This window comes from Erythrolamprus reginae, unplaced genomic scaffold (genome assembly GCF_031021105.1).
Source record: "Erythrolamprus reginae isolate rEryReg1 unplaced genomic scaffold, rEryReg1.hap1 H_50, whole genome shotgun sequence".
Lineage (NCBI taxonomy): Eukaryota > Metazoa > Chordata > Lepidosauria > Squamata > Dipsadidae > Erythrolamprus > Erythrolamprus reginae.
In genome coordinates, this window is record NW_027248507.1 from 35,350 (window position 1) to 57,059 (window position 21,710).

At 42.1% G+C, this 21,710-nt stretch overlaps 1 protein-coding gene across 1 annotated transcript in view; it reads right to left on the reverse strand.

Annotated features, from left to right (window-relative positions):
* The window catches only part of LOC139155744 (E3 ubiquitin-protein ligase NEURL1-like), a gene marked incomplete at its 3' end in the record, with an annotated part of 158,951 nt that overhangs the window by 34,414 nt on the left and 102,827 nt on the right, over window positions 1-21,710 (reverse strand). The window contains exon 2 of the mRNA XM_070731017.1: window positions 2,672-2,913. Within this exon, the coding sequence (XP_070587118.1) occupies window positions 2,672-2,913 (242 nt within the window). The remainder of the gene's footprint in view (window positions 1-2,671; window positions 2,914-21,710) is intronic.

Below are 21,710 nucleotides of genomic sequence, written 5' to 3' on the forward strand. Positions count from 1 at the left end.
AGGTTAAACAAGAATTATTTTACAAATCTGCAGCTGCAGAGATTGGACAATGCAGTAATCATTGGGGGGAGGGGGTTAAATAAAATATAGCAACCTGTGAATCCACCAGTAAAGTTGCAATGATAAAACAGAGATAATTCCAAGATATGGTGCTTCTAAATGAAAACAGAGTAATTTTTTAATAACTAAAATAAAGTGTAGTAATACTGTTCAAGCAGCGTGGCATTGGTTTTTTTTACTTAAACACTTGTTTAAATAAGGATTTTTACTATTACTGAAACATCATTCAACGAAATATGAATAGTGGTTCCACATTTATTTAATATAATATACTTGTATACTTTTTCACATCCTATAATGGAAAAGTGCAAGGACAATTTAAAATGAAGGTTACACATATGGAGAAACAAAAAATATTTAGCCCTCCATTCCAGCAGTCAAAACAAAATGGACAAGTAGAGATTTTATATGAAGAAAGACCAGTTATTGGTACAGTGATCCCTCATTTTTCGCGGGGGATGCATTCCAAGACCACCCGTGAAAAAGGAATTTCCGTGAAGTAGAGCAGCGTTTCCCAACCGGTGTGCCGCGGCACACTGGTGTGCCGCGAGACAGGGCTAGGTGTGCCGTGAAGTTCCAGCTGGGCGGGGCGCTGCCGGTACTTCCGTCCTGGGACTCCCGCTCGCAGCTGTCCCTCGGCTCCTGCTCGATGCCGTGGTTTTCGGCTCTCCTGCTGGGCTCCAAAGAAGGAAGGCAGGAAGAAGGAGAGCTCCATTCTTCGCGCCTTTTTCCCGCCTTCCTTCTTTGGAGCCCAGCAGGAGAGCCGAAAACCGCGGCATCGAGCAGGAGCCGAGGGACAGCTGCGAGCGGTAGCCCCAGGACGGAAGTACCGGCAGCGCCCCGCCCAGCTGGAACTTCTCTGGCGTCGGTGGCAAGTGTCCTTTGTTGCCCGGCGGGAGGGCACTGGCGGTAGGAGCGGGGGGGATGGCTGCAGAGGCCGCCGGCAGTCGCAGGGAGATGGCGGCGGCGAGAGGGAGCGCGCTCTCTCTCTCTCTTAGCTGACTGCAAGCGGGAGCCCTGACGGTGGCAGTTGGACGTGCTGCTGGACGTCGTACATGCTGGTGCTGCGGGCCTGGCATATACAGTGTCCAGCACCACGTCCAGCTGCCGCCGTCAGGGCTCCCGCTTGCAGTCAGCTGAGAGAGAGAGAGAAAGAGAGACATATAGGAGAGGCAGAGAAAGAGAGACAGAGCAAGAAAGAGAGACAGCAAGAGAAGCAGAGAAAGAGAGAGAGAGAAAGAGAGAGAGAAAGAGAGACATAGCAAGAGAGGCAGAGAAAAAAAAAGAAAGAGAGACATAGCAAGAGAAAAAGAGAGACTTAGCAAGAGAGGCAGAGAGAGAGAAAGAGAAAGAAAGAGAGACATAGCAAGAGAGACAGAGAGAGAGAAAGAGAAAGAAAGAGAGATAGCAAGAGAGGCAAAGAGAAAGAAAGAGACATATAGCAAGACAGTGAAAGAGAGAGAGAGAGCAAGAGAGAGAGAGAAAAGCAAGAAAGAGATAGCAAGAGAGACAGAGAGAGAGAGAGCAAGGGAGAGAGAAAGACATAGAGGAAGGGAAGGAGGGAGAGAGAAAGAGAGCAAAAAAGAGAAAGAAAGAAAGAGGGATGGAGAGAGAGAAAGAAGGGAAGGAAGGAAAAGAGAGAAAGAGGGAGAAATATAGCGAAAGGGAGGAAGAGAGAGGGGTTTTTTGTCCAAACTTTTCTTTAGCCCGCCCCCCGCTCCGCCCCCCCGCCCCCCGCTCCGCCCCCCCTTTCAATGTTCCCCAGGATTTTGAAAATATGAATAATGTGCCGCGGCTCAAAAAAGGTTGGGAAACACTGAAGTAGAGGAAAGATATTTTTTAATGTATTTAACGAGTATTTGGACTTTTAAAACCCACCCTTTGCATTAAACAGCCATTCTATAATGTTTCTCAGCTGAAACTACATGTGATATCCTACCAGTTTCTTTAATAGAGTACAGCAGTACATTAAAAGAATTTTATGAATTTTTAATGGATTTAAAATTTTCAATAGATTTAATGGATTTAAGCCCCCTTTGAAAACCTGTGAAGTAGCGAATCCGCAAAAGATGAACCGTGAAGTAGTGGGGGATTACTGCATTACTATTTCCTGTGGCTGAGTAAAGTTCCTTATCTGAGCAAATAATTTCTTGCTGCACCATCAATTGTAAAGATAAATCATATTCCTAGCTCTACCTTTGTTATTGAAATATATAGATGAAAAAGGTTCTGGACCAAAATTGATAGTCCAATTTGCTAACAACGAAAATTTTCTCAAGATATTAACAATTTTAAAGGAACATTTGCTCTCTGAACAGAAGGTTTAATCTCTAAATGCTCCATCTTTTCTCGTGAAAAGAGGAAAAAAAGAAAAAAAATCAAGATCTTATGGACAACTTCATTCAAGTGAACAGGCACCATAACAGAGATGAGACACCTTCCTGCTAAATTGAGAGAACTCAGAACATACCAACTCAACCAATCAAATTGTTTCTGCAAAATATAGATTGTCCTTTAGTATGGAAACTTATGAGAAAATATTGCAAAGGCTGGCATAACAAACCAATGTTTGAGTTTAAAAACACAGAAGTGGAAAGAAGCACCAACTCACCTTAAGTCTGATTTGCTCATAGATGACTATTGGCCTGTTGCTGAAGGTGATGGCGTTGCAGAAACTTGCCTGTCGCTTGACCACTTTCTGAGAGGTATCCATAATGATCTGTGACCCCTTGGTCCGAGGATGAAAAAGTAGTGGGCTGACAGAGAGAGTGCCACACTGTGAGATGGGTAGACAGTGCTTTTGCTTATGGTGGCATCTATGAGAGGAAGCAGGAAAGGGCCCACCAATGGAATCTAAAACAAGAATAAGGAGAGAGAAGGCTGATCTTTAAATCTTAAACAAGGAACCACTATTGGTAAAAAAAAAAGAATGAAATAATTGCTTAGTTATGAGACTATTGCAACTTATAAAAATTTCAGTATAACATAAACTATAATATAATAACATAAATAGCCACAATACAACCATACATAATTAAGCCAAGGGACTATATGGCATTCAAAACACTTTTGGTAGCTTGCAAAATGTCCTTTAGTGACAATTGCCTAGTATCAGTAATTCAAAATAAATTCTGTAAAATAAATTCTAGATGAAACTACATAAAGAAGGGAAAAAACAAGTGTACTTCTTTTTCTATATTTACTATTTTTGTCAGCAATTAGTCCCAGATTTTAATTAAATTTGGTAATCTATAGAAAACATATAAGAATATAAAATGAAAACATAAAGTAGGTTGATGATGTTACCTAGCTGGGTAATAAAAAGTCTTCAGGATAACAACAAGCTCAAAGAGCACCAAGGACTCCATAGCTCATTGAATGGATAGTATTTATGGCTTGCCATGAAAACTTGGAAATAACACTAGGATAACCAAATTTGTTTGTTTGTTTGTTTGCTTGTCAAACATGTATAGGATAGTATTAGTTTGTATAAACATAACATAAGTAAAAAGTAATGATAAAATAGGACAGTAGGACAGGGAGGGTAAGCACAGTGGTGTGCTTATGCACGCCCCTTGCAGACTTCTTAGAAATGGGGAGAGGTCAAATTAAGATTAAAGTTTTTGGTGTTTGGGGAAGAAACCACAAAGTCAGGGAGTGCATTCCAGTCATTGATCACTCTATTGCTGAAGTCGTATTTTCTGCAGTAAAGTTTGGAACGGTTTACATTTAGTTTGAATCTATTACGTACTCATGTATTGCTGCGGTTGAAGGTGAAGTAGTCTACATACAGGCAGTCCCTGGATTAAGAACATTCAATTTATGGACAACTCATGCTTACAAATGGGCTGCCTATTACAATGGCAGATGGTTGAATGTCAGTGTGATCTGGCTCAAAATGTAAACAGGGTTCTCTTTCCTTGAACCAACAAGTCTGTTGAAGCTATGCGATGTTTTCATGGTGTGGTGCATGCATTTTTAATATATAGCCTATTTTCAGTGGTTTTCAGTGGGTCATAAAAACATTGCACATTGATCTGCAGTCTGCACATAGTAATAAATTTTAGGTCAGGCATTAAAAACAGGAAATACCATTTGAAAATCAATTTGGAAATAAACAGTATTGAACACTGATACCTAATATTTGTTTCCCTTTCCTGTCCAGTAGTGTTGTGCAGATGAATAGAGATATGCTAAACCTTCAGTTTCCATTAGTGTAGAATGCTTACTGAGTGTAAACAGAAATTGACATTGGAAACACCAGCCATGTAAAAGGAGAATCAAGTTGTGAATATTTAATGATCATCGTTTATTTCCTTGGTCTGCAAATCAATGTGAATGTTGTTTGCTTTCCTCCAATAGGCCTCTCAAGTAGTGCATTTTTTTAAAAAAACACTCTGTTGCTAAATATAAACTAACAGTTAATCTTCTGGAAGAAAGAAAGAAAAAATGCTGCCCATAGTATTTTGGAATCTAGTTCTGAAATATTTTTTTAAAGGGGCAGTGCTCTCTCTTCTAGTTTAATTACATTGTAATGGAAAGCTTATCTCGGGCATATTTTCTATGCACATTTCTGTAACTTGGATGCTGTTCTATTAAATTTTAACCAGATTGTAAATCAGCATTTGGTTCACAGCCGGAAAAGGTGGATGAAGCCAGGAACAATGGGAAGATAGGATATGATAAAGAACTTTAATAAGAATTCATACAGAAATAAACAGTAATAGTTGTGGTTAGCTCTGGCCGAGCTCCTGCCCCAAGGGCTGAGGAGGTAGATGCGGGGGAAACATCAACATGTCATAGGCCTGTTTTGCTGCCGACAGAGTCAGACAGTGAATTGTCCTCTGCAGAAGGAAGTGACGGTGAGATGGAGGAGGGGGACTTGGAAGGCAGCCCAGGAAGAAGTCAATCATCCTTACCTTCCTTAGATTCGGACGAGGAAATAATGATAGACCCATGCATGCGTAGAGCTATGCATAGGAGTGAACAGCTTCAAAAGTATTATAGGAGATAATTGAGTCCACCTGTGGTTGGGTGGGGTTCAAGTAATTAGGGCTGCTGTTAAATTGGCAGAGTGCTGGCCTCACAGTGTGGAGATTATATGATCGTACTGGTTTGGACTGTGACTTGTTGTTTCAGGACTCTGTTTGTTGATTTTTCAAGACTTTTGAAACCAAGGCAGAGCAAAGCGTGTGTGTTTCAACTTGAAGAAGGAGGGCTGTGACGTTTCTTCATAGCTGCTAGCTAAGTACTTAAGGACTGTTTAAGGGGTTTTTACAGCCTACAAGTTTGTTTTGGGAAAAGCGCTCTTTGCAATACAAAAAGGGTGCTTTGTTTCTTTTGAATTTTGTGATAAAAAACATTGGTTTTGAATTTTCAAGTATGTGTGTGTCTGAATTTTTTACCCTTGAATTTTCAGGAGGCTCATACCATAGAGCCCGGCAGAACAGTAATGGTACAGTGTATTAAATTCAAGGACAGCTATAAATTGTACTAGTGACAGCGCATACCAAAACTAAATCATGAGGACTTTTGGAAATTGCATAGAATGCTGGTTAATTTGTTAAGGCACACAGGAGACCCTGTGTGACAAATGGCAGTCCAATCTCTTCTTGAAAGTCTCAAGTGATGAGGTTCCCACAACTTTGAATGGCAAGTTGCTCCATTGGTTGATTGTTCTCACTGTCAGAAAGTTCTTCCTTATTTCTAGGTTGAATTTCTCCTTGATCAATTTCCATCCATTATTCCTTGCTTGGCCTTCGGGTACTTTGGACTCAAGGTCTCGTGGTTTCTCACCTGATGCCATAACCACTAGACCAAATTAGCTCTCTATTTTAAAATACGGTATTTTTTGCACTATAAGATGCTCCAAACCATAAGATGCACATATTGCTTTTGGGAGGAAAACAAAAATAAAATATGACTCTGCCTCCCAGCAATTTGCCTCATTGCAGCAAACAGCAAACAGTCTAGTCAGCTTCAGCACAGCCTGATTTAGCATGAGCAGCTGACTGGCAGTTGGATCAGCTTCCTGGAATACCCTTGATCAGCTGTTCCAGGCTGTGGGGATTGTTACCGTCCATCACTGCCTATTGCCATCACCACATGCCCCATTTTCGGTCTCTGTGTGCCCCATTTTTGGCTTCCATGTGAAGGCAGCATGGGCGGCGACGATGGTGATGGGTGGCAGCGATCTCTGCACCTTGGAGCAGCTGATCAGCAGTATTCCTGGGAGGCCTATCCAACCACCAATCAGCTGCTCGTGCTAAATCAGGCTATGCTGATGCTAACAAGGCTGTTTGCTGCAAGGAGACAAATTGCTGGGAGGCAGAGGCTGAAGGATAGGAGCCAGAGTTCCTCCTGGTTCAGACCGGTTCACCCAAACTGGTGGCAACCTGCTGGTGAGGTCACAATGATGTCAGGGAACCAGTTCGGTTGGTGCCAGTCCATGGGTGCAACCAACTCTTTAAAAAAAAAATCAGATTTTAAAAAAAAAATCAAATTTATTTCTGGGTTTTTTTCTATTGTGCATGCTCAGAAGCCGAGTTTCTGGCAATATACATGCATCTTGTTTTTGTATTTTTTTAATATCTTTTGTACTGCGCATGTGCACATGCACATGAGGCACGGCCACATGGTTTGAAATAAAGCGAGTCAGCAGCAAGGTAAATTAGAACCCATCCTTGGTGGATGTGCAGGGCTTCAGCATCATTCTCTCTATAAAACACACAGGCATTTTCACCCACTTTGGGGGAGAGAAAGTGCATCTTATAAACTGAAAAATACTGTAATCATAATTATTTATTTATAATTTCAATTTATGACCCTCTAACAAAAGTATCTATTATTAAAGTGGATCATTTTAACAGAAGTCTAAGAATTCATGCAATATTTGGACAGAAGAGGAGAATGACTGGTCCAAGGTCACCCACCTGGTTTTCATGGCTAAAGTGGAACTAGAACTCACAGTTTTCTAGTTTTTCATCTAGTGTCTTAACGACTACACCAAACTGGGTCTCTTTGTGGTGAGTGTCCTAATTTTCCGATCCAGAAAACATGTCCAAGCTTTCCAATATTCCATTTGCAAAATCAGTTTTTAAAATCCCACGAATCCCAGCGACCAGTTAGGTCCCACAGAGTGGGCCTTCTCCGGGTCCCGTCAACTAAACAATGTCGTTTGGCGGGACCCAGGGGAAGAGCCTTCTCTGTGGCAGCCCCAGCCCTTTGGAACCAACTCCCCCCAGAGATTAGAATTGCCCCCACCCTCCTTGCCTTTTGTAAGCTTCTTAAAACCCACCTCTGCCATCAGGCATGGGGGAACTGAGATATTCTTTCCCCCTAGGCCTTACAATTTATGCATGGTATATTTGTATGTAAGTTTGGTTTTATAATAAGGGCTTTTTTTAGTTGTTTAATATTGGATTGTTACATGCTGTTTTTTGTCACTGTTGTTAGCTGCCCCGAGTCTACGGAGAGGGGCGGCAAATAAATCCAATAGATAGATAGATAGATAGATAGATAGATAGATAGATAGATAGATAGATAGATAGATAAATAGATAAATAGATAAATAGATAAATAGATAAATAGATAAATAAATACTAACAAGTTAAAATGGAGTCATGGGGGGGGATTAGTTTAGACACAGCAAGATTAATACAATTATAGTACCAGAAAATAGTATAAGGGCAGACTAGATGGACCATGAGGTCTTTTTCTGCCGTCAGACTTCTATGTTTCTATAGTACCATCAGCTAGCATAATTATTTAATTCATGGATTCCTAAACAAAGAAAAGGCATTTAAAGGACAAAACATAGCATGCAAATCTATGCCTGAAAATGGTGAAAACAAGAGTGTTTTGCAACAATATGCCAAGATACAAGATGAGCTAACCATGTCTTTTCCTATTTTGGCTTATTTTTGCTTTTGCTCTTAATTTTTTGTGCTTTATATATTTTCCTTACCCCCTAAAGAAAGTAGCAAGAGAAAATGAATTAGCATTCTCTTCAGGTAATTAAGAAGCAGAGTTATTTTTTACCATTCATTCTTGGATTAATCTGAAGCAATACCAACATAACTTATCTTGGCAAGATGGGTGGCATAGAAACTTAATTATAAATGAATGTTGCTTTCATTTTAAAATTCATTTCTCCTGAGTTTCACAAAACAGATAGTAGCTTAGGATCCACTAATACATTTCAGTAAATACAGATTGTAGAATTAGAACATTTCTATATTTATTATTTATTAATTATTTTATTATTATTATTATTATTATTAGAATAAATTAGCAAAAGTTTCTGAGTTTGAATATACCAATATCATCCCAAAAAGAGTATCCCAATTGTATGCACACTACCTTATGTTATCCTATATCACAAGGAAGCCTGATATAACAAGGAATGATATTTTATTAAGAATAAAACATCTAGTCAGTTTTAAAATTAATTACAAATACAATTGATGTCTCCTGTTTTCTAGCAAGCTGTGGTTAATGGATCTTCAAGTTCCGCTTTAAAAAAAACACAATACCACAGCATAAATTTTATCCTGCTTGAGAAAGGGTTGATTAGTAAATAGAGAATGGGAATTCCTTTTTATTCATCAGTAAAACTTAATAGTAAGCATTTTGATGTAGTGATTAAGGCACCAGGCTTGAAATGCGACGACCCTGATTTCTGCCTTAGGCACATAGCCAGCTGGCTCACCTTGGGTCAGTCACTTTCTCTCTGCCTTAGGAAGGAAGCCATGACAAACCACTTCTGAAAGATCTTGTCAATAAAATTGCAGAGCCTTGTCCAAGCTGTCGCCAGCAGTTATAAACTGCCTTGAAAGTACCAAAATAAAATAAAATAAAGACACAACGAATCAAGTATTTTGTAGTAAATCTAGTCAATATTGGACCCATCCTCGAATACAGCTCATCTGTTTGGAACCCATATCGCATCTCAGACATTAACACCCTTGAAAATGTCCAAAGATACTTCACCAGAAGAGCCCTTCACTCCTCCACTCAAAACAGAATACCCTACAAGACTAGACTTTCAATCCTGGGTCTAGAAAGTTTAGAACTAAGACGCGTTAAACAAGATCTAAGTATTGCCCACAAGATCATATGCTGCAACGTCCTGCCTGTCGGCGACTACTTCAGCTTCAACCACAACAACACAAGAGCAAACAACAGATTTAAACTTAATATTAACCGCTCCAAACTTGACTGTAAAAAATATGACTTCAGTAACCGAGTTGTCGAAGAGTGGAACTCATTACCGGACTCCATAGTGTCATCCCCAAACCCCCAACACTTTACCCTTAGATTATCTACGGTTGACCTATCCAGATTCCTAAGAGGTCAGTAAGGGGCGAGTACAAGTGCACTAGAGTGCTTTCCGTCCCCTGTCCTATTGCACTCCTATATCTCCTATACCTTTCTTCTGTTCCTATATCTCTTCTTCTATTCTTTCATTGATATGTTCTATTACTATACCTTCTTTTCTATTATTTCTTAGATATATTTTACTATGAGTATCTCCTCTATAACCTTCATCATGTATTTTACTATGTGTATATAGATATATACCCACTAAAATCCTCATTGTGTATTGGACAAAATAAATAAATAAAAATAAATAAATAAAACTTTTGCAGGATTTGCACAATAAATACAAATACAATTGAATAAAATTTTTGAATAAAAACAAATAACTAGGATTTGCCTGATTATTTCTGAAAGAAAAAGAAATAAAACCACAAGATGAGAGCCTGAAAAATAATGCTAACTAGGGAAGTTAATATAAGATACACCACTTTCCAAACAATGTACAGGTTTGATTTCTCTGGAATTGCTGGATTAGCCTTTATTTGAATTTGCAAAAGGGCAAGCACCATAACATGGTTTGTTTCCTGAAAACAAAACCCAACCACAACAAACACTGAAATAAGTAATATGACAGTTTTCACAACAAATAACATATGGACTTGGGAAGAGAAGCTGTCAGTGTTGGGTTGCTCTTGGTTTAGTCTGGTAACAACCTGACTGGGTTTTGTCTCTTTCTCAGAGACATCCAATCCTGATGTTTTTAAGATTTTGGACTACTTTCTCTCTATCTGCAAATTATTGAAGTTATAGGTAATTCTCTCCTTTTGATCACATCTCAGCCCAAAATTTAAGTTGCAAATTGAGACAGTTGTTAAGTGAGTTTTGCCCCATTTCTCACCACAGTTGTTTTTTTTCCCCTCCTCTTTCCCAAATGTTTTCATTCACTATTTTCATGCAAACAATCTTTTTCATCTTAAGTAGCAAATACGGTAACTCACTTTTCTTCCTACTCAATCTTGTTGGTTCTGGCTCTTCTTCGGCTTCCTGGCAGCCATATTTTCTATTGGAGCTCTGCACTGTTGGCGAAGGGTTTGTGCATCTCCCTTCCCTTCTACCCTCCTGGCAGTTCCTCTTCACTTTGTCCCCTCTACAGTGGGGCTTAAGTCCTAATTCAGACCCTCAGGCATGGAATATTCGGAGCGGGCAATAGAGGACATGGTCCCAGCTCCTGATCACGCCGAAGAAGGAACCAGAAGTCTCTCATCACAGTTGTTAAGGTCTAGAAAGCTTAGAACTACGACGCCTAAAACACGATCTAAGTATTGCTCACAAAATCATATGCTGCAATGTCCTGCCTGTCAATGACTACTTCAGCTTCAACCGCAACAACACAAGAGCACACAACAAATTCAAACTTAATATTAATCGCTCCAAGTTTGACTGTAAAAAATATGACTTTAGCAATCGAGTTGTCGAAGCGTGGAACTCATTACCGGACTCAGTAGTGTCAACCCCTAACCCCCAACATTTCTCCCTTAGACTATCCACGATTGACCTCTCCAGGTTCCTAAGAGGTCAGTAAGGGGCGTACATAAGTGCACTAGTCTGCCTTTCGTCCCCTATCCAATTGTCTCTCCTTATCTCATATATCATATATCTTTATCCTCTTCTCTACTTTTATATCTTTTCTTTATATATAATGCTTCATGTCTATCCTCTTCAATATGTATTGTGTATTGGACAAAATAAATAAATAAATAAATAAAAATGAATAAATAAAATAAATAAAATAAATAAAATAAATAAAATAAATAAAATAAATAAAATAAATAAAATAAATAAAATAAATAAAATAAATAAAATAAATAAAATAAATAAAATAAATAAAATAAATAAAATAAATAAAATAAATAAAATAAATAAAATAAATAAAATAAATAAAATAAATAGATGCTAAGTTAATAACACGGTTGCTAGTGAATCTGGCTTCCCCATTGACTTTGCTTATCAGAAAGCTGCAAAAGGTGATCACATGACCCCACGACACTGCAACCATCATAAATATGAGTCAGTTGCCCAGTGTCTGAATTTTGATCATGTCACCATGGGGATGCTGCAGTGGTCATAATAACGTTGAAAAATGGTCAAAAGTCACATTTTTCGGTGTCATTGTAACTTTAGTCACTAAACAAACTATTTTAAGTCCAGGATTACCTCTAATTCATACATTTGTAGTGAATCTCAGAAAGGATATTTGTAGTATAGAAAATTCATCTGGTGGAAGACAAAGAGTCATGGTGAGATTGTGTGTTTCCCTGGGTTCATCTGGTGTGGATTTATTAAGGGAAGTGCTACCGTTAAAAGCATCCATTTCAGAGGGCAGACAGAGGCAGGAAAATGCTCCATTCAACTTTTGCCCCCAAGTAGCCTGTTGTCATTCCTTTAGAAGTGTTGAAATAAAACTGGATTCAACCAGTACCAACTTTTCAATTATTCCCACAGCTTATAGGCACAGTAAAAAAACTTGCAAAACAATTTTCCCCATAAATTTTATTACCAGTATGAATGTATGCCAGTTCATCTCTTTTGTCGAGAAAGTAAAGAGTAAACTCAGGGATAATTGTTTTTGTTAAATCAGAGGCTGGAGGCCTATGAATAGGATAACAGCTCTTTATTTAATAATCAGGAACATCTAAAGTGACCAGCTCGCAGGCAGGTAGCGACTTAAAAAACAAGCAGCCAAAACCGCACCTTATATACTTTGTTACTAGCGCTGGGATTGGTGACAATGTTTCAAGACTTCGCGCCGGGGCTTCCTATTGGTTGCGCCCAGAGGCTCCTTATTGGTCGAGCCTCGGCTTCCCATTGGTTGCGCTAGCGGGCTTCTTCTTGGTCGCGCCTGCTCCAATCAGCGATCACATTTATTCTAACAACTTGCAAACATAACAGTTTTGCATATATAGATTGTGAAGAATTGTTTAATTATTATGCTGGAGTTTGGAGAAAATGAAGAATCATTTCTTGGACTGAAAAAAATGCTAAGTGTGGTTCTTTTTAAGAATGGGAAGAAACTATTGCTAGAAAACTGAAAGCATATGAGTTTTGGTGAAAATGCTATTGCACCTTTTTCCCCCCAGTCTCTGAGGGAGTATTTAGGAAAAGGGAGGAAGTGTTGAATGGCAATTTTAAAGATTATCCTAAATGTTTGATTGGAAGCAGACTATTCTTTAACACAACTGTCAGGTAAGCTCCAAAGTACAGATGTGATATTGATTAATCTGACTTGAAAATTCTGCTCAGAAATGTCTAATTTGTAAAGTTCATTACATCATGATAGATTGATAGATTACAGATGGGCCCTGGCAGCATAGTGGTTAAAGTGCAGTATTGTAGGCAAACTCTGCCCACAACCTGGAGTTTGATTCTGACTGAACTCAACTTTGTGAGATTCGTAAAATGATGGTCCAGACTGCTAAGGGCAATATGAAAATAATTCTTACATTGTAAATTGCCCAGACAGTGCTGGAAAGCACTATGGGACAGCATATAAGCCTAAATGCTACTGCTACACAGTGGTACCTCTACCTAAGAATGCCTCTACTTACAAACTTTTCTAGATAAGAACCCGGTGTTCAAGATTTTTTTTTCTTCTCAAGAATCATTTTCCACTTATAAACCCAAGCCTCCGAAACTGTAACCGGAAAAGGCAGGGAGAAGCCTCTGTGAGGCCTCTGTAGGAAACTCCTGGGAGGAAACAGGGCCAGAAAAGGTGGGGAGAAGCCTCCATGGGGCCTCTCTAGGAATCTCCTGGGTCTACACCCTCCCTGTGGTTTCCCCAATCACACATATTATTTGCTTTTACATTGATTCTTATGAGAAAAAATGCTTCTTCTTACAAACTTTTCTACTTAAGAACCTGGTCACATAATGAATTAAGTTCGTAAGTAGGGGAGCCACTGTATTAGTGTGTGTCTGTGTCTCTCTATGTGTATGAGAAAGACAGACAGAAAGGCAGGCAGGCAGGCAGGCAGGCAGGCAGGCAGGCAGGCAGGCAGGCAGGCAGGCAGGCAGGCAGGCAGGCAGGCAGGATTAATCCAATTGAGGCATAAATCAGTTTTTATAAAAGTAAACAAACAGCACTCCTTTAGAAAATGTAAGGACTGAGCAGAAAGACTTGTATCTGTGTCTTTGCCTAGAATAATAATAATAATAATAATAATAATAATAATAATAATAATTTATTAGACTTGTATGCTGTCCCTTTCCGAAGACTCGGGGTGGCTCACAACAGCAATAAAACAATACAATACAAACCTAATGGTTAAAACTATAACTAAAAATCCGCTATCTTAAAAAACAATCAATACACACTAGTGTGCCACGATACACCGTCAGGTGTGCCGCGGCGAGAGGCGGCGGAGGAGAGTGGGCAGATCGGGCGGGCAATGGGGCAGGGCGGAGAAGCCAGGGGCGCGTTTGGCCGGAGGCACCTACTGCCGCACCTCCCTGCCCCTGCCTCTGCACGGTGCCTCCGGCCAAATGCGCCCCTGGCTTCTCCGCCCTGCCCCATTGCCCGCCCAATCTGCCCACTCTCCTCCGCCGCCGCCTCTTGCCTTGGGGCGAGCAATCCGGGAGTCCGGGACTGTGTGGCTTTGCGCCATGAAGAGAAAACGGCCGACTTTTCCCTGCTGCCGTTTTCTCTTCATGGCGCAAAGCCACACAGTCCCGGACTCCCGGATCGCTCGCTTCTCCGGTCAGCAAAGCCATCTGCCCAGGAAAGCGCCACGCTGGCCGGAGAAGCGAGCGATCCAGGAGTCCGGGACTGTGTGGCTTTCGGCCGGACTAACGGGAGGCGGCGCGAGGCCGGGTGCTGGGGACGTCTGGGAGGGCGAGGAGGCTGATGGCTGCTGCGCACTCCACTCTCTCTCCGGCTGTCTCTCGCTCTTTCTTTTTCTCTCTGTTGCTGGCGTGGGGAACGAGAGAGAAAGAGAGAGAAAAAGGAGGGGAGAGGGAATGAGAGAAAGAAAGCAAGAGAAAGAGAGGGAAAGAAAGCAAGAGAGAGAAAGAAAGAAAGGGGGGAAGGAGGGAGAGGGAAAGACATAGAGGGAGGGAAGGAGGGAGACAGAAAGAGAGCAAAAAAGAGAGGAAGAAAGAAAGAAAGAGGGATGGAGAGAAAGAAGGGAAGGAAGGAAGAGAGAGAAAGAGGGAGGGAGAAATAGAGTGAAATGGAGGAAGAGATATTTTTTTTGTCCAAACTTTTCTTTAGCCCCCCCCCCCCGCCCCCCCCTTCAGTGTTCCCCAGAATTTTGAAAACATGAATAATGTGCCGCGGCTCAAAAAAGGTTGGGAAACACTGCTCTAACCTATTGTTCTAGCTTTCCCAACCTCAACTTTAAGGAAAGTGTAGCCTTAAGATTGTGTTTTCACATATGCATTATCAAGTTTTTATAGTCAATAAGACAGTGCTGTCTTAGCTTGTCCTTGTTCCTATTTAGGCTGTGTTCAAGCCAAATTATTATGGAAATAGTGTTAGATCAGACAAGAAGAGGCCAGACACTTTCTAACTTTATTAGATCAACCTATATGTAGTTCGCATACTTGAGCTGTTATAAAATGCCCTGCCTGGAGGCGCGGCTTGACAACTATTTAAATTTGCCGGTCGCACCACACCCAATCCGTGACTTGCATGTACAAATAGTATTGCTTAATATGGATATAAACAACTAATTATACATCTGAGACTAATAGAATTAAATAGGACATTTCCCATTTAAATTGAGAAATGTTAATAAGCTTTGATAGAGTTAGTGTACATGTAATAAAATACATATGCTTCAAATCAGTTTTTGATTATTCAATAGGTGCTGAAATAACATTGTCTTCCTTTAGTAATGCTTTTATATTTCACTTTTCTTTTGTACCTTTTTTTTCATCATTCTCACTCTATTTAAAATTCCACTTTAAAAAGTTACAATATCCATATTAAAGTTTGTGAGCTCCTCAGATATATTTATGTACATTATTTGGGACTGACTGGTATATGATCCAGTAGGACTCTTCATATATTATTCAGCTTTATCTTTCATTAAAAGATTACTCATTTATTATAAATTCCTTTTCTCCATTATGAAAAGGGAGAAAAATGTAAGGGGTTGTGTTGAGTATTATCTTTTATAATTCTATATCCATTTTTGGTTGTGGATATCTGAGGATAATATATAAGTATGTAACAAATGAAAAAAGTAACAGTGTTTTGTGGCTTTCTTCTCATACAACCAGGGGTGGGCTACTGCCCCGACGGGCGGGAATGCCGTGGGATAGTGAAATTGGAGCTCCACTCCAGAGCACCCAATTTGCACTGAAAGATGTTGAAAGAAAATGCATAGGTCACGCCCACAGTGTGGTAGTAAAAAAATTGGTAGCCCTTCACTGCATACAACTACATAATTACAAAAGAGATCCAACTATTTAATTTGGGATTTTTTCATACTATGCCTTGTTCTGAGAAATCTGTATTACAAACATTTCTTCTCTAAAATGCTATCATGACAAAAATACTCTTAAATGAAGCACATCACATAACTGAAAGACAGTATTTTTTTTTCTAATGTTCAAGAAGAAATGATATTTTTCTTGTGGGTGGAATACAGAACTGATACCAATTGAAACTTTTGTGCCCTTCTATTTATGCTGTTTTCAACACCATTATATTGAACTCCATGCATACAGTATTTTATTATGGACATCTGCTGTCTTGTACAATAACTGGTTGCCAGTTACTATAAACGGTATAATAGAATTGCAGCATGCTTTGCTCCAAGAATGAATGCTAGTTTTTAGGGTAGCCAGTCCATGTTATTTTTATTATCTGCAATTGCTCTTATATCTGATATCATAATAAAAATAATAATCCCCTTTTACAACTGACAAAAAAGTCATTCTTCTTAAAAAGGGGTCATTACAAACGGGGTCATTTTTACTTCTTCTCCCAGCTGGTTAGATTTTGTGTATATTCATTTTTATTGGTATGGGAAACACTTATAAAGGAGCTGGCAATCTTTAGGCAGCCTTCTGAAAGACTAAAGTCACCTGGCTATGTTCATTTTATTGGCGTCCTTCCAGGCAAAACCTGAGAAACTGCCTAGTCCGGATGTATGGGGACATGTAGATAGGCCTCCATCAGGTCAATTGATGTCATCCAGTCTCGTGGACGTAGGTAGCCAGGATAGTCCATAAGGAGTGCATTTTGAAGTGCCGATAACGGACATACAGGTTCAATTGTCGCAAGTTCAGGATGAGACGGCCTTGAGGACAGTGAAGATGATGGAGTAGAAGCCCTGGCCCTCCTGAGAGGTCGGCACTATTTCGATGGCACCTATGTTAAGAAGGTGACAAACTTCCCACTGTAACAGGGCTCATTTTTGCCGATTGGTTATTACATGGCAGGTGATGAATCTGCTGTGCTAAATCAGATCAAAGACTTATCTACTTCAATTTTCTTGATCTCAAGGTAACTAATCAGGTGCTCTGGAGCCACCACTGAGATAATATTGAACAATTAATTTTCTTTTTGCTTTTTCTTAATCCTCTTTATTTTATTTTTATTTTTATTACTTGGATTTGTATGCCGCCCCTCTCCGAAGACTCGGGGCGGCTCACAACATGTAAAAAACAAATCATAAGTAATCAACAATTTAAAATTTTAAAGATTTAAAAACCCCACAAACTAACAGACACACACACAAGCATACCATATATAAATTAAACGTGCCCAGGGGGGGGATGTTTCAATTCCCCCATGCCTGACGGCAAAGGTGGGTTTTAAGAAGTTTACGGAAGGCAGGAAGAGTAGGGGCAGTTCTAATCTCCGGGGGGAGTTGGTTCCAGAGGGCCGGTGCCGCCACAGAGAAGGCTCTTCCCCTGGGGCCCGCCAACCGACATTGCTTAGTTGACGGGACCCGGAGAAGGCCCACTCTGTGGGACCTAATTGGTCGCTGGGATTCGTGCGGCAGGAGGCGGTCTCGGAGATATTCTGGTCCAGTGCCATGAAGGGCTTTAAAGGTCATAACCAACACTTTGAATTGTGACCGGAAACTGATCGGCAACCAATGCAGACTGCGGAGTGTTGGTGAAACATGGGCATACCTGGGTAAGCCCATGACTGCTCTCGCAGCTGCATTCTGCACGATCTGGAGTTTCCGAACACTTTTCAAAGGTAGCCCCATGTAGAGAGCATTACAGTAGTCGAACCTCGAGGTGATGAGGGCATGAGTGACTGTGAGCAATGAGTCCCGGTCCAGATAGGGCCGCAACTGGTGCACCAGGCGAACCTGGGCAAACGCCCCCCTCGCCACAGCTGAGAGATGTTGTTCTAATGTGAGCTGTGGATCGAGGAGGACGCCCAAGTTGCGGACCCTCTCTGAGGGGGTCAATAATTCCCCCCCCAGGGTAATGGACGGACAGATGGAGCTGTCCTTGGGAGGCAAAACTCACAGCCACTCCGTCTTATCCGGGTTGAGCTTGAGTCTGTTGACACCCATCCAGGCCCCAACAGCCTCCAGGCACCGGCACATCACTTCCACCGCTTCGTTGACTGGGCATGGGGTGGAGATGTAAAACTGGGTATCATCGGCATATTGATGATACCTCACCCCATGTCCTTGGATGATCTCACCCAGCGGTTTCATGTAGATGTTAAATAGCAGGGGGGAGAGGACCGACCCCTGAGGCACCCCACAAGGGAGAAACCTAGGAGTCGACCTCTGTCCCCCCACTAACACCGACTGCGACCGGCCAGAGAGGTAGGAGGAGAACCACTGAAGAACAGTGCCTCCCACTCCCAACCCCTCCAGCCGGTGCAGAAGGGTACCATGGTCGATGGTATCGAAAGCCGCTGAGAGGTCAAGGAGCACCAGGACAGAGGATAAACCCCTGTCCTGGGCCCGCCAGAGATCATCCATCAACGCGACCAAAGCGGTTTCCGTGCTGTAACCGGGCCTGAAACCCGACTGCCGGGGACCTAGATAATCGGCTTCTTCCAAGGACCGCTGGAGCTGGAGTGCCACCACCTTCTCAACAACCTTCCCCATAAAGGGAAGATTGGAGACTGGACGGTAGTTATTAAGCACAGCTGGGTCCAGGGAGGGCTTCTTGAGGAGGGGGCGCACAAGCGCTTCTTTATAGAGTGATGGAAAAACTCCCCTCCCCAAGGAAGCGTTGGTAATCTCCTGGGCCCAGCTCCGTGTCACCTCCCTGCTGGCCGAGACCAACCAGGAGGGACACGGATCCAGTAAACAGGTGGCGGAACTCACAGCTCCAATGGCCTTGTCCACTTCATCAGGTGTCACCAGATCAAACTCTTCCCAGACAGGTGGACAAGTACGTGCCCCAGTCACCTCGACTGACTCGTTGTCAGTCGACTCTGCTATACAATTGGAGTCGAGGTCGGCCCGAATCCGAGCGACTTTATCAGCGAAAAACGAGTTAAACTCCTCGGCACTACTCTGCAAGGGCTCCCCAACTCCCCCCTGATTAAGAAGGGAGCGGGTCACCCTAAACAGAGCGGCCGGGCGGGATTCCGCTGATGCAATCAAGGCGGCATGGTACGCGCATCTTGCCGCCTTGAGCGCCACTTTGTAAGTCTTAATAAAAGCTCTTACAAGTGTTCGATCAGATTCAGACCTACTCTTCCTCCATCGCTTCTCTAGACGTCTCTTCTGGCGTTTCAACTCCCGGAGCTCCTTGTTGAACCATGGAGCTCTACGGGGTCTAGCGCCACGGAGAGGTCGCAAAGGCGCAATCCGGTCAAGGGCCTCTGCTGCAGCCTCGTTCCAGGCTTTCGCAAGAGACTCTGCCGAACTGTGGACAAGTGCCTCTGGTATAACCCCAAGCGCCGTCTGAAAGCCCTCTGGGTCCATCAGGCGTCTGGGGCGGAACATCTTAATTGGTTCCGCCTCCCTGCGGGGAAGGATTGGAGCCAGGAAGTCAAGCCGTAGTAGAAAATGGTCTGACCATGACAAAGGCACTGCTTCTAAGCCCCTTAATCTCAGACCATTACTCAATTGCTCGGAAAGGAATACCATGTCGGGTGCGTGCCCCCCCTCATGAGTCGGACCCCGTACTACTTGAGTCAGGTCCATGGCTGTCATGGTGGCCATGAACTCCTGTGCCAACCCAGAGGTTTTGCCGAGTGACGGCAGGTTGAAGTCCCCCAAGACAATAAGTCTGGGGAACTCCACCGCCAACCCGGCTACCTCCTCGAGTAGCACAGGCAGGGCTTTTGACACGCAGCTGGGAGGCAGGTACGTGAGAAATAAGCCCACCTGAACCCCTAAGTCCAACTTCATCAAGAGTGACTCGCAACCCGCAATTTCCGGAGCAATGAGTCCACGTAGGCAAAGGCTCTCCCTGGCTATAATAGCCACTCCTCCCCCCCTTCCCTGGGGTCGAGGTTGATGCCATATCTGAAACCCAGCTGGGCAAATTTCAGAGAGAGGAACACCTCCCTCTGGGCCCAGCCAGGTTTCAGTAATACATGCCAGGTCGGCCTCCTCATCCAGGATCAGATCCCGGATGAGGAGAGCTTTATTTACCACTGACCTGGCATTAAGCAGCAGCAACCTGAGTCCAGGGCCAGAGTTACACTCATCACCAGTACCCAAGATTGGGCTCACGGAGCCAGAACAAGGGATCGTTATTAAGCAACGGTCCCTCGTTCCCCTGGAACGGCTAACTCCGTGACCCCCGCCATATCTGCCTCTCCCCAGCAACACTGGAATATTCCGACCCTCTGCCACCCCAGAGATCGGTGCCCCTTCCTCTCCCGCCTCTCGAGCGTCAGGTGGGCCAGCATTTACACTATTCACATTGTTCATATACCTATCATCCCATCCACCCCACTCATTAATTTCATACATAGCAGCCATCCCACCCCAATCTTCCAACCTTGACCCTCCCCCCTCATTCCATTCATATATACCATTCCCACCATTCCACCCTTGCCATTCATCCATCCTTAAAATCCCCACAATAATTCAATTAAAAATTAATTAATTAATATAAAACTAGTATTAAAATATATATAATTATAAAAATATAGATAAAAATATTCCAACTGATTAATTAATTAATTCAGCCAAGTTCATATAGATAACATCTGATCTAAAAAGTGAGTTCAAAGGATGTAAAACTGCTCAGATTGGTTTATTTGCTGCATCTTCCAGAAAAAGATTTTAATTGAATTTGGAAATGGTTTAAGAAATCCTGTCTTTGTTCATTTGGTATTGGCACACTCTGGGTTCCTTTGATTAAACAAGGACATCTATTAGGATCCCATAAACATACCTTTTATATAGCAGAGCTTGTCCTCTGAAAGAGCGTTCCACACAGTACTGAATCAGAGATTCCACCGACATTCAAATGCTCCTAGTGTGGTGAAGATCTCTGAAGATCTGGCTCTTTGTGCAGGCCTTTGACAAGTGTGATTAATTCAACACCCCCTCACCAGTGATGAAATCTAAAAAATTTCCCTACCAGTTCTGTTGATGTTGCTTGATGGGCATGGCTTGGTGGTCATGTGACCGGGTGGGAGTGGCCAATTCAATATCACTCACATCAAAGAGTGTCTCGTCTGGCCTCTCCCTTCCCAGCCATTCCTTGGCACACACACACAAGGTGAGGTTGTCTTTTCCATAATTTTCACCATCCTCTGTCAGACACCCGTCAAGGCAACCCTGCCAGTGGGAGAGTCTCTGCAAGCAGGCGCAGCTCTTGCTTTCTTCCTCTCCTTCTTGTGACGCTAACTAAAATACCCAATCAGGCAGAAATAAGGTTGTGTCAATGCTCATTCTCCCTTTAACCTAAAACTAAAGATCAACAGAGAAAGCCTAGAACTAAGACGCCTTAAACATGATCTAAGTATTGCCCACAAGATCATATCCTGCAACGTCCTGCCTGTCGGCGACTACTTCAGCTTCAACCACAACAACACAAGAGCACGCAACAGATTTAAACTTAATATTAACCGCTCCAAACTTGACTGTAAAAAATATGACTTCAGTAACCAAGTTGTCGAAGCGTGGAACTCATTACCGGACTCCATAGTGTCATCCCCAAACCCCCAACACTTTACCCTTAGATTATCTACGGTTGACCTATCCAGATTCCTAAGAGGTCAGTAAGGGGCAATTACAAGTGCACTAGAGTGCCTTCCATCCCCTGTCCTATAGTTCTCATATATTTCCTATTCTTTTCTTCTATTCCTATATCTCTTCTTCTATTCTTTCATTGATATGTTCTATTACTATATCTTCTTTTCTATTCTTTCATAG